The following is a 16901-nucleotide window of genomic DNA, read 5'->3' on the forward strand; positions in this document are numbered from 1 at the left end:
ATGACAGAAATTAAATTTTTAGGTGAATTAACCCTTTAAAAAACTTAAGAAGTCAGTAAGAGTATGCTTTTCTTGTTCTAAAACTTTTCCTTAATTCGAGTACTCCATTTTAAAATTTGAATACTCCATTTTACAGTGATTGTATGAGATTAATACAATGTTTCTGCTCAAAACTCACGCTATTGTGACCCAATGCAAATATTATATATAATAGACTGACGCTTAAGTGTATTCTGAGAGAACGCAGAAGTTTACCGTCACCATAAGGTGGGAATTATGATCACACAATTGACTGATGGATCAGCAGAGAATCATCTTTCTGTGAGTTAAGAAATTATGGTTCTATTCTATCTAACGAAAAGTTTGTACTTTGCATTGTTATCAAAAACAAATGGGAGCAAATGCGATTGAATGTACAGGTTATATTATATATATTGTATATATATTGTATATATATAATTTATTCGAAAATAAGAAGAAAATCGAAGTTAAGAGTAATTGTATTCTTAAGAATGTTCCGTGAATTCGGAATCAGAACTCACTAGTAACTTGATAGCAGTTTTCTAAGAACCTCTCAGGACATCTTAGGAACCCCAAAGCAACACCCTGGCACAGTGACGATGACATTTACGCGAATAGAACAAATTTGACGCACGTCTGACTTCAAAATGTTCAAGCGTCCAACTAGACGCTTCTGACGCGAATTTGACGCCCCAGACACGTTCGGTGTGAACGCAGCATAAGAGTCTCATTAGACTCCTGCTAACTGAATCACTGAGGACATCATGGTTAAATTTCATTTTTCGAAGGAAATGTCCCGAAGAAAATCGCTAAAGTCTTATATGTTTGCGCCAATCATTTTGCGCCAGAAAGCTTCACTTCAAGTTTCTAATATAATATAACCTGTACATTCAATATATATAGGTTATATTATATATATTCCAAATATCAATAACTACAGATTGATTTTGCGTTCCTATCAGAAATTAAGAATTATTAGTGTCATTGTAAATAGTGGTCAAATATCGAAGCTAACTAATCTATGTAATACTTCAAAGCTCAAGGTTAAATCAAAGTATTAATTGTAGCAGCTGCCAAAAATAGTAACACACCAAACAAAACACCCCCCCATCCTTTTTTTTTTTTCACAAATCACACTCTATATGTATTTTAAGTCATTTTAAATGTCTATTTTTAATACCACAAAAAATATGATTACTCAATTAATCATCAAAATAATCAACCAATTACTCGATAACCAAAATAATCGGTATTGACAGCCCTAATGAGATCCCTGTTTGACTTATTTTGTTTTGAGTTCAGCAAAAAAGTTATGTCGCACTTAATCACGATCGTTCATTGTTTATATTATCGTTAATTGGTGTCACTTCAGATTAATCGTGCACACCACTAGTTATAGTAATTATATGTATTATACAGTAAGTAGCCAGTTGTTGTAATATCTAATATTTGAAAACCCCAATAAAAAGAATTTTTAAGATTGTGCAAAATAAATTATTCTTAAATTTATTCGAAAATAAGAAGAAAATCGCAGTTAAGAATAATTGTATTCTTAAGAATGTTTTGTGAATTCGGAATCAGAACACCCTAGTAACTTGATAGCAGTGTTCTAAGAACCTCTCAGAACATCTTAGGAACCCCAAAGCAACACCCTGGCACAGTGACGATGACATTTACGTAAGCAAACAACCCTCTTGTGTTCTTGAGAAAATGTGAAACTCTATTTTCAAAACAAGAATATCCTTATGGTTCAAAACAATACCTCACTGTCATGGCATGACATTTTCTTTGCTCTTTTTTCGGTTTTGTTTCTTCACCCGGCTCAGTGCCGACCGAGGCACACACCCAAGCATTGTTCTCATAACCGGCTATGCCTGACTGAGTCATCCATTGTCCCGCATTCAAGACACAGATACTACCGTTCACAATGGAGGTGTGCTTCTAGAGGACAGAAGCCTGATACCTGCTGTTTTTCCTGCAGCAGAGACTCTGTCAGGCAATATCCCTCTCCTGTGGTCTCCCACGATTCATTTTTAAGTGTGCAACTGCTGTCATCGCTCCTGTCATTCAGCCACTCTGCCATTTTTAGCAATTAGTCTCACGCAAGGAGGTCTGTCGCAGTCAGTGCACATCCTATGATGCCTGGCTTTTTAAGTGTCACCCGTCAAACCCTTTTGTGCTTGCATTTGTCTTGCATTGTCTCAGCTCTGTCTGCGTAACCCTAAGGGCTTAAAAATGCTGCGCTTTTTACCCTGAACCACCTGGGTCACTTAATGGGCAGAAACTGAATGATTTTTTTTTTTTTTTTTTTTACATTTTCTGAAGAATATGTCAGTGCTGCTTGCCCATGCAGATGCTGCTGCTGCTTCTGCTGTTGTTGCCAAGGCATTGGTATGCAGTTGCTAGGAAGTTCTGGGTGGTTGCCTACAGGCCCAAGTGGAAAGAGCCCAATTCCCAAGTCTCTATGAAATTCTGGTCCCCAGTGGGATTGTTTCACCCAATTTGTCCGCTAAAATCGAAATGCCGAAACCGTTACATCAAAATGTAATACTGCCCAGTCAAAAATAATGCTGTTTGGATTTAAATAGGCAAATGTTTAAAGACTCCCCATGGTGAAAATCAAGTTTTTAATGTTGTTTATATGTCTATGTGGTTTTTTTAATATGCTTTAAGACAAACCATGTGCAAATTCATAAGTCAACACCATTGCTGAGTATTTTCTCCTTAAAACTGCAGTGAAAAAAAAAAAAAGACACTCTCAAACCCACGGGTTCGTGGCTGTTTTCTTCTTCTTTTTTTTTTTTTTTTTTTTTTTTTTTTTGGGGGGGCGGTGTAAGTGTTAGGTGTTCATTCAGATTCCTGAGTGTAAGAGCAATAATAATGTTTGATTATTAAAGGAGTCATGAATTGAGAAAAGTTTCCCCTGATCTTTTGACATATACACTACTGGTCAAACATTTTGAATAATTAAAGGGGACCTATTATGCAAAAATCAAAGTGTTGTGTTTTGGGATGTACCAATGCACATAATGCTGCGTTCGCACCGAACGCGTCTGGGGCGTCTGATTTACATGTTAAGTCAATGTAAACGTGCGTCTAGACATCCTACGACGCGAATCGGCCATTGACATGTGAATGGCGCGGCGCGCATCGAGTTGAAAAATCTGAACTTTGGCGTAAATTCGCTGCGCGTCACATGTTTATGACGTGATCAGCGGTGGAGACCAGAACTAAGATAATAGTCGCTGTGTGTGGCCACCCTGAGCTCTGTGTCATCTTATTTTTATCGAGACAGGAATAAAAAGGACCTTGTCTGGAAGAGGATAAGCGAAGAAATCTGACAATCTGGTTAGTTGTAAAACGCTTTGCATGATTTTAGCCGTTGATACTAGCAAAAGTAAAGCCGGCCGGCATTACAGAGATAAATTGCCGCTACTGGTTTCCAACTGACAAGATTATGTGTTTATTCAGAGGATTTGTGCAGAAAGAGATGGAAGCCCCTCCCATGACGCAAATTCGCGTCTGAACACACTTTTAGACACGCAAATAGAGCAAATTTGACGCGCGTCTGAAATCACACTCTATATTTTAAGTCATTTTAAAGGTCTATTTTTAATACCACAAAAAATGATTACTCAATTAATCGTCAAAATAATCAACCAATTACTCGATAACCAAAATAATCGTTAGTGACAGCCCTAATGAGATCCCTGTTTGACTCATTTTGTTTTGAGTTCAGCAAAAAAGTTATGTCGCACTTAATCACGATCGTTCATTGTTTATATAATCGTTAATTGTTGTCACTTCAGATTAATTGTGCACACCACTAGTTATAGTAATTATATGTATTATATGTATTATACAGTAAGTAGCCAGTTGTTGTAATATCTAATATTTGAAAACCCCAATAAAAAGAATTTTTAAGATTGTGCAAAATAAATTATTCTTAAATTTATTCGAAAATAAGAAGAAAATCGAAGTTAAGAGTAATTGTATTCTTAAGAATGTTCCGTGAATTCGGAATCAGAACTCACTAGTAACTTGATAGCAGTTTTCTAAGAACCTCTCAGAACATCTTAGGAACCCCAAAGCAACACCCTGGCACAGTGACGATGACATTTACGCGAATAGAGCAAATTTGACGCACGTCTGACTTCAAAATGTTCAAGCGTCCAACTAGACGCGTCTGACGCGAATTTGACGCCCCAGACACGTTCGGTGTGAACGCAGCATAAGAGTCTCATTAAACTCCTGCTAACTGAATCACTGAGGACATCATGGTTAAATTTCATTTTTCGAAGGAAATGTCCCGAAGAAAATCGCTAAAGTCTTATATGTTTGCGCCAATCATTTTGCGCCAGAAAGCTTCACTTCAAGTTTCTCCATCATTGCCCGACTCCGTTTTCAAACTGAACACCGCTACTGACAGTTTCTGACATTTTCAATGCGTGAGATTGTCCTGTTTTGTTGTTGCATGAACTCTTGAAGCTCCGCCCTCTTCTTGAAAGGGGCCCGAGAGCACCAGCATTTATGCATTTGCATTTAAAAGGACACAAAAATGGTGTGTTTTTGCTCACACCCAAAAGTGGCAATTTTAACATGCTATAAAAAATTGATCTGTGGGGTATTTTGAGCTGAAACTTCACAAACACACTTGTTAAACGTCTTGTAAAAAGGGGCATAACATGTCCCCTTCAAGATTTTTAAATTATTTTGAAAGGTCTCTCATCGTCACTAAGGCTGCATTTATTTTAATTAAGCTAATTTATTCCTTTAAGCTACAAAATTTAATTTTGATAAATGCAGTGACTTCATTGTTGTGCCAGTACAATGCTGGTATTGTGTCCCCGTCTGAAATAATTTGATTTTCCCTTCATATCAGTGATGTGAAATGTCTCGCTCTACTTCCTGTTTTAGGTCACTACAGACCTCAGGCAGAAGTGCACAGACTCCCACACAGGCACCTCAGCCTCGGCCCCGCTGGCGGCAGGAATCATCGCCCTCGCCCTTGAGGCCAAGTAAGTCGTCCGGAGAGTGTTTGTTCTGTCCTCAAGCGAGGTCATCTTTCTTTATCAGCACTTTGAGTGACCTGAGGCTTTCGGAATAAAATGGTTACTGGCTAGATTGGCAGACTGGAGTTAACCTTCAAATTCTCATTTGGATCAAATGCATGCATTGAGTGGCATTTTCATTTGTATAGTTTTAAATTAATTCACCAGCAACAATATAACCTTTATGACTCTACCTGTAGCTATCAGTGACCTTTATAAAAGGGCAGAAGAGATTATCTCAGAGAGCTGTGAAGCATGCAGGCAGTTTTAAGTTCTTCCGTTCTACCGTGTATCTCACATGTGTGAAAGGCACTAACGCTTTGACTTCTCTCTGTAGTAAAAACCTAACCTGGAGAGACATGCAGCATCTGGTTGTGAGGACGTCCAACCCTGCCCACCTCTCCACCAATGATTGGAAGATAAATGGAGTGGGTCGCCGAGGTAAAAGCCCATCTCGTTGCTTTTCATCGCTCCCTCCCTTTCCTTTTCCCTCCAGTGTTTCTTTCCATTTTCCAGCTGCTTGAACATTTTGTGATGTGATCGATAACATCATCATTGGCTGCACCAATAGGCAAACAGCTCCGGATCTCTTAATGATATCAGTCTCTTTAACTCACCTCTTTACTTATAATGTCAGTCTTTTTATTGCTTTCTTAAACCGCCTATATAGTTACTTTCAACAGTATTGATTTTTCTCTCTCTCTCTCCTACAGTAAGCCATTCTTATGGATATGGTCTGCTGGATGCTGGGGCTATAGTGTCTCTGGCAAAGAACTGGACAAATGTTGGACCTCAGCAGAAGTGTGTCCTTTCCCTGGTGTCTGAGCCCATGTAGGTTAAACCCTTCATACTAGGTCACAGGCTTAAAGGGGTTAGTTCACCAAAAAATGGCAATTCTGTCATCGCTTTCTCACCTTCATGTTCATCCAAACCCATAGGAGATTTTAAACTGAATGTTCACTCTGCTGTTTTCAATACAGTGAAACCAGAGGCTGCATATCTTTAAAAACACATTAATACACCATAAAGTAGTCAGAAATGCTATAATATGACTTCTTGGAGTTTGACAGCCATACATTGCATAGATAAGTTGTCAGTTGTACAGGTTTGAAACAACATGAGGGTGAATAAATGATGGCAATTTTCATTTTTGTGTGATTTAAACCCTCCACACTAGATGAAACTGCAGTCTTAACCCTTTAACTGTAACCCAACTTTAGACAAGAAAATGCACTATCCAAACTTAAATGGTTGTAATTCAAGAATACTTTGGAGTATAGACATAAGGCTGGTCTTGTTTTAAAGATGAAATTTGGCAGATTATTGTAGATGTGAAATAACTTATGTGAGTGAAACAGAAAAAAAAGTTTTAGAAGTTTAAGTTTATGAAAATGAAAAATGTAAAAATATAATATTTTATATAAAATATATATTTTACAAAACAAGTTTTACTCTAAAGCTGCAAGGAAATCAAAGCCAAAAATCTGAACAAGTTGTTGTCCAAATTTCAGGTTGATATCTCAAAAAATGAGCTTTCAGTAAGATTTTGTTTGGGCGCAGTACCACACTTTTTCACTAGTTGACAACCAAGCTCCATTACTGACCATATAAAGGCGCCTCCATTTCCATATATGGTTTGAGTGATCTGAGCCATATATTTCCATTATTTTCATACAATATATGAAGTAGACATCCTATATAGAAGTAGTATGGGAAGTTTGGCAGAATTTGATATAAATTCAGCCTCTAATAAACATAAAAATAACATGTATGTGGGTTATAGATCGCCGCCACAATCATAAATGTATTCTTTTTTCTATTAAAAACATTTTCAGACCTTTTTTTCTCAAAAAGTTGAATGGATGTTATCTTTTGAACTCTTGGCATGAAAACAAACATGTTTCAACCAATCTTTGATGATTTTTCATGTTCATCGCTATTTTAAAATAAAGGTCTGAACATGCCTTAAGAGTACGAAAATATGCTTGTTGCAAATTGATAAATTACTGCTCCTCAGTCACCAAATATGTAAACTAGAGATTCTAAGCTTTCAAATGATATATAGTTTGTCAAGATTAGTTTAGGTTTAGTATAGAATATTACTGTTTTAAATATGTAATGGCAAACGTCCCACCTGTGGGACGGTGACAGTTAAGGGGTTTAATTGATACTAACTCGTGGCAAACTGAGGTTCTTTGGTGCACACAACTGGGATGATGTTTTAAATTTAGTGCTGCTAAAAAGGTCATGGAGTGCAAGATGAAACAGGAATAAGAAATGAGGTGGTAGCGAAACATCACTTTTGATGGTGTATCACATTTAAATTTAGAGCTGGGCATCTTGAATGATGCTTCAGTGCATGAAGAATCTCCGCTGCCAGCAGAGCATGGTTATAAGAGGTAATGACTCGCAGATAAGCTTGTTACATCCACGTTCGTCACACTTCCATCACAGCTGACATCTTCGAACTCAAGACGGACCCTCAAAGTGCCTCGTCCTCTCACTCAGCGAATCAAGTCTGTCTTTAAAAATTCACCCTCTTTTTATCCCTTCTCCCAGTCATGCTTTATGGTTCACCAACGTAACTGAAAGATCAAGAGGTTCTGGAGCAAAGCCCAATTTAACATGCTGGTTGCAGAAGTCACAGAGCAAAGTGATTACGGGCTGCCTCGCTTTGGCTCTGCCGTACATTTCTTCATTTTTCTGCTCGCAACATCTCCGACTTGAAGTCTTGCACAGAGGGGGTTTTTATGCTTCATTCCTCATGGACTTGTCGTTCTCTCTCTTGATTTAAGCTCTTCTTCCTCTGTAACCCTGTCTCTGGTGAGCAGGGATGGGCGCTCTAAGCTCCTTACAGGATTGGGTGCAGAGTGCCAAAAGCCTAAAGGCTCCTGTAGGGTCATCGGTGGCACAAGTCTTAACCTGGCTCAACTTTTCTGATGTGTTTTGCACCCATCAGTATTGTAGCAAAGGTTTGATACAGTATAGCACTCCTGATTCAGTAAGCTATTTTATTTATTTATTTAATTCAGTGTTAAAATACTGAAATCCCAGTTTGATGTGCAGAGTCAACATTTGAGTGCTTTTAAAACATTGTTTTAAGGTCAAGGATGTAAGATTGTTATGTTAAAATCAGGGCTGTCGACGTGTTTAACGCGTTATGGGGGAAAGAACGCGTTAAAATTATTAATGAATTTAATGTGCCCCGCCCCAGACATTGGTGACAAACCTGAAGCAGGGCAACAACTCACTGTGTGATGGATCTTATAGAATATAGTTAGAATGAACCTAAAATTCAAGATATCAGGGCAAAAATGAATGAGTTTTCGTCTCATATTTATATTATGATGTAGTTAAAGGAACACTCCACTTTTTTTGAAAATAGGCTCATTTTCCAACTCCCCTAGAGTTAAACAGTTGAGTTTTACCGTTTTCGAATCCATTCAGCCGATCTCCGGTTCTGGCGGTACCACTTTTAGCATAGCTTAGCATAGTTCATTGAATCTGATTAGACCGTTAGCATCGCGCTTAAAAATGACCAAAGAGTTTTGATATTTTTCCTATTTAAAACTTGACTCTTCTGTAATTAAATCGTGTACTAAGACGGACAGAAAATAAAAAGTTGTGATTTTCTAGGCTGATATGGCTAGGAACTATACTCACTCAGGCGTAATAATCAAGGAACTTTGCTGCCGTTCCATGGCTGCAGCAGTGCAATGATATTACGCAGCGCCTGTGAGCCCCTGCTTGCACAGGGAACGTACTGCAACCATGGAGACGTTTGTGAGAGACGCTGCGTAATATCATTGCGCCTGCTGCAGCCATGGAACGGCAGCAAAGTTCCTTGATTATTACGCCTGAGTGAGAGTATAGTTCCTAGCCATATCAGCCTAGAAAATCGCAACTTTTCATTTTCCGTCGGTCTTAGTACACGATTTAACTACAGAAGAGTCGAGTTTTAAATAGGAAAAATATCAAAACTCTTTAGTCATTTTTAAGCGCGATGCTAACGGTCTAATCAGATTCAATCAACTATGCTAAGCTATGCTAAAAGTGGTACCGCCAGAACCGGAGATCGGCTGAATGGATTCGAAAACGGTAAAACTCAACTGTTTAACTCTAGGGGAGTTGGACAATGAGCCTATTTTCAAAAAAAGTGGAGTGTTCCTTTAAGCAATATCACACAAGTAATGAGCACAGTATCACACAAATGCAGTTTTTGTCCCTAATGGCACAAGTGCAAATGTGATACTGATTTTATACAACAGTTCAATAAATAAGAAGTTAATATAGTGTTACATTGTAGACACAATATTGTATGTTTTTGAAAATGAAAATATTACCTATAATGCCAGTGTAGAACTGTTGTGCATCTCCGAGCAACAGAACCAATGATTCAATGGCCCATTCATGAAGAGAGCCATTTACTTCATTCCTGAATGAATCAGCTGTTTAAACTAATCAATCTGGTGAACCAATGATTCACTGACTTACTCATTAAGACATTTACTGCCACCTACTGGCAGTTTTCTTATTTAGAGGATCATTTTGTGAAAAAAAAATTCATATTTCCATATTAATAAAAAAATCATAAAAGGTATAGTTTTAGTATAGTTAGGTAATAATTTTATCATAATTTATTCACCCTCATTGCCTGTTGAAGCCTAAAAGAATAAATTATATTTCCTTCTAAAGCTATTTGTAATGTCTATTTGACACTTTTCTCATTTAACACAATAACAACTTTAAATTATCTTATGGGGGTAATTTCTCGGCCAAATTTGATGTGATTAATTTACGATTAATTAATCGCCATATAGTGTAATTAATCAGATTAAACATTTTAATTGCTTGACTGCACTAGTTAAAATGCATTCTCTTAACCCAGTTTATTGTTCATTGACTAATATTATTATGCCATTTATGAGTTTACCTCCCCCAAAAGTGTAAACACTGAAGCACCGTCTGAACTTTGAGAGAGGTCCGCTCAGATCCGTCTCCTCCCAGCTCAACCTGTAACGAGAGTTTGGGGGTGTGTGGCTACTGTAGCAGGCAGAGCCAGAGGCAGTTTAGCCGCTGTGGGACCATGACTGATCTGTTACATGGGTTACAGAAGTGCATTTAGACCTTCAAAGAGAAAACAGGTCATTCACAAGTCAAAGTGAACGGGCCGTTGTGCTGCTACGCATTGGGTTAGTTGTGCGAAAGGGACGTTAGCAAGATTTAAAATATGCTTTATTTTTGTGTTTCTGCTCAATGCCATTAGTATCGCAGAAACGAAATACTTCAGTCTTCAACTTTAGCATGTCAATTGCTGTCGGTGTGAGTTTGGGAAATAAACTCCTATTAGTCCAAACAGTGTTTGGAAATTCATTAAAGGTTTATGCAAATAATAATAATTTCTTAAGAGAATTCAGTAAAATCATAAGGCTTTGCATGAAGATAATATTTTTTTATAAGCTACTGAACTAACAGTTTTCACCTGCTGGATGATAAATGAAAAAAAAAATTTAGTGTTGTGACTGTTTATAGCTATATGGTGGTTCAAAAGTTACAAAAAGGGGTCAGTAAGACTTTTTGGGGTCAGTAAGACTTTTTTTGTTTAAGAAATTAGTAGTTTTATTAAAAAAGGACACATTTATTAATTGCATTAATTTCATTTTTATATATAAAAAAAAAAAAAATTATGATGTAAAAGTCATCTAAATGTCATATAAATCTGTTCTTAAGAACTTTCTATTCATCAAAGAATCCTGAATAGAAAAGAAAAATAATAAGCAGCACAACTGATCAATCAAATGATCAAATAAATGCAGCTCTGGTGAGCATAAGAGACTTTTTTTAAACAAAATCTTACCGACCCCAAACTTTTGGTTGGCAGTGTATGATACATGCATAACTTTTTGTTTTTAGAAGTCTGACGTTCATTGTGTTTTACTGTCAGTTCTTGAAAAAAAATTTTTTAATGACTTTTATCCTACTATGTGCTTGTTTTTAGGAATATTGGGAGCCATTTGGTAATCACCAAAAGTGTGGATGCATGTACTGGGACGGCCAACTTTGTGAGCTCATTAGAGCATGCTCAAGCCCAGCTCACCCTGTCCTACAACCGCAGAGGAAATCTGGCAATCCACCTGATCAGCCCACAGGGCACCCGCTCCACACTGCTTACTCCCAGGTTAGCCACTAAAATGTCCACTCTTATAAAACTTAAATATAGCATTGCTTTGTGAGCAGCTTCACACGCTCCCCTCAGTCAGTTGAGTCTAACGCTTTCTCTCTCACAGGCCTCACGATTACTCCTCTGAGGGCTTCAATGACTGGGCTTTCATGACCACCCACTCCTGGGATGAAGACCCTCGTGGAGAATGGATGTTGGAGATCGAGAATGTGGCTGGAACCACCGACTATGGTAACAGCTTGTCCATCTATTTTGCTTTTATTTTATTCCATTTATTCTCCAAATGCATTGCTGTGGTGCTTATACGGGAGATGCAGATTCATATCCAACATATTTTATTTGGACCTCCAAAGTACAATAAAAATGATAGTAAAGATATAATGAAACAAATATGATCCTAAAAAATGATATTAAAATTAAAATAAAAACATAATCCAGGACTTTTCAGAGATTAAAAAGTCAGACATTGATTTTGGTCCATAAAAAAAAAAAAAAAAACGTTTTCTTTTTTATGTCTCCCAGTGCTCTCCATTTCACACAAGAGTAGGAGTATCTTCTCTCTAAATCCGCCTGATTTGCCCAGTCCTGTTTTCTTCCTTTTTTATGTCACAGTCAATTTGTCTTCCTTCACCACACCCTGCAGTAAATCTGATTAATTAAATCTAGCTAAGTAAATCAGAGGACTGAGTTTTTCCTCCCTCTCCCACTATCACACTCTCCAGCCGCCCCTGAACGCTGTAAATATAGAGCGACTTCCAGCCAAACCCCATTCTTTTGTCCCGGCCAGACACTAACATAACTGCTTTATGTCTGGATTGAACGGACCATCCGTCCAGTGCATTACCTAGGCCATTTCTCTTTGTTGCTTTAAGAATTTACAGAGCTTCTGACTTTATTGGACTATAGAGACAAAATGGGCCATTAATCTAATGCATGTCGAAGCGATGCGGCACTGCAGTTACTGAACGATGATGACAAGAAGTCTATGTTGAAACACATCGTGTGCTGTAACTGGGCACAGTGATGATCAGACTTGTATCTTCTGAGTGGTCCATGTTAGTGGACACAAAATGAGCAAACAGGTACAAGTGATACAATCAGACATTATCTCAAAATAAAATGTTTTTCTATCAGGGTTACTGAAGAATTAAGAAAAAAGTATATTAATGGAGTTTATTTTGCATTTGAATAATTTTGTACATAGCACAAGGCTACTTCATTAGATAAATAAATATTGCTTTTGAGTTGGTTTTTACCTGTGACAGTGATCATTTATGCAGTTTATTAGTCATTATACAAAAACAACTCCACAGCAACTACATCAATGTATCCACTAACCATTCAGAAACATCCAGTTTCATCCTAAAAGTTGTAACTTCTTCCTGAGTCTCTCCATCAGTGTCGACTCCGGTTTGAACAATGTAAGGCTGAACACCGTTACTGACAATCCTCATTTTGGCTGCGTGAGATTCTCCAGCTTTGTTGTTGTTGAGCTGTTAAAGCTCCGCCCTCTTCTGGAGCAGCAGCTCATTTGCATTTAAAGGGACACACAAAAATGGCGTGTTTTTGCTCACACCCAAATAGTGGCAAATTTGACAAGCTATAATAAATGATCTGTGGGGGATTTTGAGCTGAAACTTCACAGACACATTCTGGAGACACCAGAGACTTATATTACCTCTTGTGAAAGGGGCATTATAGGTCCCCTTTAAGATAATGAACTTTATTACTTGAAGAATTATCATTAATAAATTAAATGTACTCATTTGTCAAACATTGCTTTATCATATTGCTTTGCTGCCATTTTATAAATGCAGTAAGCTACGAGAGGCCCCACATAACTTTTTTTTTTTTACACAGTTATGAGTTATAATGCCCCTCAACTTTGGTAAAATCACTAATGCGTTGCCTCTTGTGGCATATTGCTTTAATATTTATATTCTAACTTGGTACTGCTCTGGTTTACATATTATATCAGCTATGCTAATATTGCTTGCTTTTGGTCAATCGCTTGTGTTGTTCCTCGTTTGTAAATTGTGGATATAATACAGTCTACTGATTCAGAGATATTGCAGAAAAAATACTGATTCACAAATGTCAGCTGTTCTCATTTGGTGAGTTTCTTGTGTCCACGAGTCAGACTTACTCTCTGTCTGTCTGTGTGTCTTAGGCACTCTGACTCAGTTCACGCTGATTCTCTATGGCACGTCGTCTGGTTTATCCAGCCCTTCAACAGCAGACTCCAGCCAGACCGCTGACAGCAGCTGCAAAACCTATGACCTCAATCAGATCTGCACAGGTAAGTGTCAGAGTAAATGATGGTGAAAGTGCGCCCCCTGTCACCTACTAGTGGTATTTACTAGTTTTCCTCTGATAGTTTTCAGCTGCAGACTTGAATTGTCAGAATGGTATGCTACAATATTACTCATACACCTTCTTGTAGAGTGTGTACTGTCCATTTTCATGCACGAAACACCTAGATGGCCTATTACATTTGCCAAAATGTGCAGTAAAGTACACCGCACATAATAGTGTGCTCGACTTGACCTTCCATATATTGTTTAACAAAATATCATTTAACATCTTAACTATTTTATTTGCAATCTAAAACCTTTTGACATTTTACACAAATACACTGCCTGGCCAAAAAAAAAAAGTCACTGCAAAACAGTTTTTTTTTTTTTCTGAATGAATCATGCAATGCTGTGTCATGTGACAACAATGTAGCATGCAACTGTTTGAAATGTTTATCGTTGTGTAATTCATTTGTTTCACATGCTTTTTTGCTGGTTTTCCATTATGATCACAACCTTTAATTTTGTTGAAAGATCAGACTAGTAAACACAGTGTCCTTTATGATGTCCATAAGATTATTTTGGTTAGTAATTAATTAATATTTTTATTCAGCAAGGATGCATTAAATTGATCAAAAGTGACAGTAAAGACAATGTTACAAAACAATAATTGCTGTCCTTTTTAACTTTCTTACAAAAATATCCACACAAAAAAAAAAAAAAAAAAATCAACATAAATAATACTTTTAAATGTTGAGTATCAAATCATCATATTAGAATGATTTCTGAAGGATCATGTAAGGAGTTATGATGCTAACAATTTAGCTTTGATCACAGAAATAATTTTAAATGCATTAAATTAGAAAACCTCTATTTTAAACTGTAATATTTTTTGTGTTTTTACTTTACTTTTGATCAAATTAATGCAACATGAGACTTCTTCCAAAAACATCTTTAAAAAATCTTAGCAACCCCAAACTTTTGAATGGCAGTCTGATTTTTACAAAATGTTTCTACTATTGTATTAATAAGTAATGGTTGTCAATGTGACCCCGATAATCTCCTCACTAATTTAAATCTTTAAAATAAGGCTATAAACCTTACAGCTGTTTTTATAGGTCCCTTTTGCTAGTCTTGAGTGTGTTGTGCTGGTCATGTCTTAGCTGTTAAATTGTGTGTTCATAACTCCGTCCTGGAATAGTTCACAGTGCCAGCTGCATTGGCAGCTGTGTTCAAGGCAGCTGTCCAGTTTAGCCTACGGCCATGCCCCTCATGTGGCCACTCACTGCCAGTGCATTCTCACACACACACACACACACACACACACACACACACACACACACACACACACACACACACACACACACACACACACACACACACACATACACACACACTGACCTGTCCACTTCTCTTTCAGTAGTTTTCCTCCTTTCATCAGCTATGTCCTTTTTCTCTCCTTTGCCATCTTCTCCTCTAATGTCCTCCTCTGACTGACACCGTACTAAATGGATTTAAGCATTATGAATGCTAAAAAGATACTGTAGTCTTCACCTCTTCTTTTTTTTGTGTGTGTGTGTACTGTAATAAGCCAGAGGAGTATGTATTTGATTTCTCTCCCAGAAATCAGTTTCTTAAAGCCTGTTTACACATAGTATAATGCAGCTTAGCCTCTTATTCAACCCAGCTTATTCTGGGCAAGAACTGCCCACTTAACTTAGACCTGAAGAGACTGTCTGACCGCCACGTAAAGCAACCAGTGGCGGTTTGATGGCTGAGACTATGCAGCGAAACAGCACAAAAATATAAAAACATTTATGATGAGTCTGAGACCAAATTTTTGTCAAATCTGGAAGAAAAGTTAAAATACCTGAATTTTCTCAATATTCAAACAATATATATTTTTTAAAATTACAAATAATACTTACTTTTGGGTTAAAAGCAAATGTAATATTATTTATACTGTATATAAATGTGTTTTATCACATTGGCATGACCTTATTTTATAAAAGCAATAATCACAGGAGACTCTGCCTTAGTGATTTTACCACAGTTCCTTTGGGATTGTAATTTTTTTGTATTTGTATTTAAATACTTGTATAGTTTTTGTGCATTTTAATTTAAGTATTTCATCTTAAACTAAAAAGTTTAATCTTTGCAGTTTAAGCTTTTCATCTAATATTTTTTAATTTTATTTTATTTCAGCTTTATTTAAATTTAAATTATAAATTTATTTAATTATTTAAATTATAGATTTTAATAATAGTTATTAATAATAATATTAATAAAAAAAATTACTTAATAATAGTTTGATAATTATTGAAAAAGATACTCTTCACATGGTGCTTAAGAATACTCTTAACCATGTTAAAATGACTGCAAAGCATAGCCTCGCATGCTTTATTGCTTTTTGAAATGTCAGGTGCTTTGTTTGTATCACATGATGGAGTTCTTCCTGGTCCTCATGTGATCAAGATTACCCTTAATCTGACCTCCACAGCTTGAACTCTCTCCAGGTGTTAAGCACTGTTACCACAGCAACCAAACGTGCCCTTCCAGCTTATAAAAAGGGATATTTGCACTTAAAAAGTGCCATTTAGCAGATTAGCCTTTGCAGCAGTCAGAAGATGCTGACTTGTGTGGTTTAATAATTATTCCAGAAATGGGAATGACATCAAGCAATTTTGGGTCCTTAAAGAGGTAGCGCATTTGAAAAGACCTGATTTTCCTGGACCGTTCAGTTCAGGTGACTACAGTGGTTCAAACTTAATGTTATGAAGTGACGAGAATATTTTTGTGTGCCAAAAAAACAAACTAACGACTTTATTCAACAATGTCTAGTGATGGGCTATTTTTAAAACACTGCTTCATGAAGCTTCGAAGCTTTACGAATCTTTTGTTTCGAATCAGTGGTTCGGAATGTGTATCAAACTGCCAAAGTCACGTGAATTAATATTCCATCTAGTCCCTCTGTAAGTGAGGAGATAAACGCATGCATAATAACTATTCAATAGAATAGCTCGTTACTAGTTACTTTGTAACTATATATATATAATATACACACACACACACAACAATACAATAGCATGTTATTATTTATATAGATATTTAAATTACTATCATAATTAGATATCTTTGCAACAAGCACAGAAGAAACAAGCATTATTTCTGGCATCTGTATCCTGAATATCATTGCATGTCCTTTACTTTGTATAATGTATACAGCTACATTTGAAAGAAAAGAGAAAACTCTTTACATGTGCTCACGTTCATAACCGCTGAACATCTGAACACAAACAATGATCAAATGCACATTGACGGATCTTCTATTGTCTGTTCTCCAAAATGTAATCA

General features: G+C 36.8%; 1 protein-coding gene across 3 annotated transcripts in view; it reads left to right on the top strand.

Moving 5' to 3' along the window:
- furina (furin (paired basic amino acid cleaving enzyme) a) overlaps positions 1-16901 on the top strand; it is a 129950-nt gene that overhangs the window by 110816 nt on the left and 2233 nt on the right. For all 3 annotated transcript variants that reach the window (XM_067401257.1, XM_067401255.1, XM_067401256.1), the window contains exons 10-15: positions 4939-5039; positions 5410-5513; positions 5786-5903; positions 11071-11250; positions 11360-11484; positions 13424-13552. In XM_067401257.1, the coding sequence (XP_067257358.1) occupies positions 4939-5039; positions 5410-5513; positions 5786-5903; positions 11071-11250; positions 11360-11484; positions 13424-13552 (757 nt within the window). The remainder of the gene's footprint in view (positions 1-4938; positions 5040-5409; positions 5514-5785; positions 5904-11070; positions 11251-11359; positions 11485-13423; positions 13553-16901) is intronic.

Source organism: Chanodichthys erythropterus, chromosome 11, assembly GCF_024489055.1.
Source record: "Chanodichthys erythropterus isolate Z2021 chromosome 11, ASM2448905v1, whole genome shotgun sequence".
NCBI lineage: Eukaryota > Metazoa > Chordata > Actinopteri > Cypriniformes > Xenocyprididae > Chanodichthys > Chanodichthys erythropterus.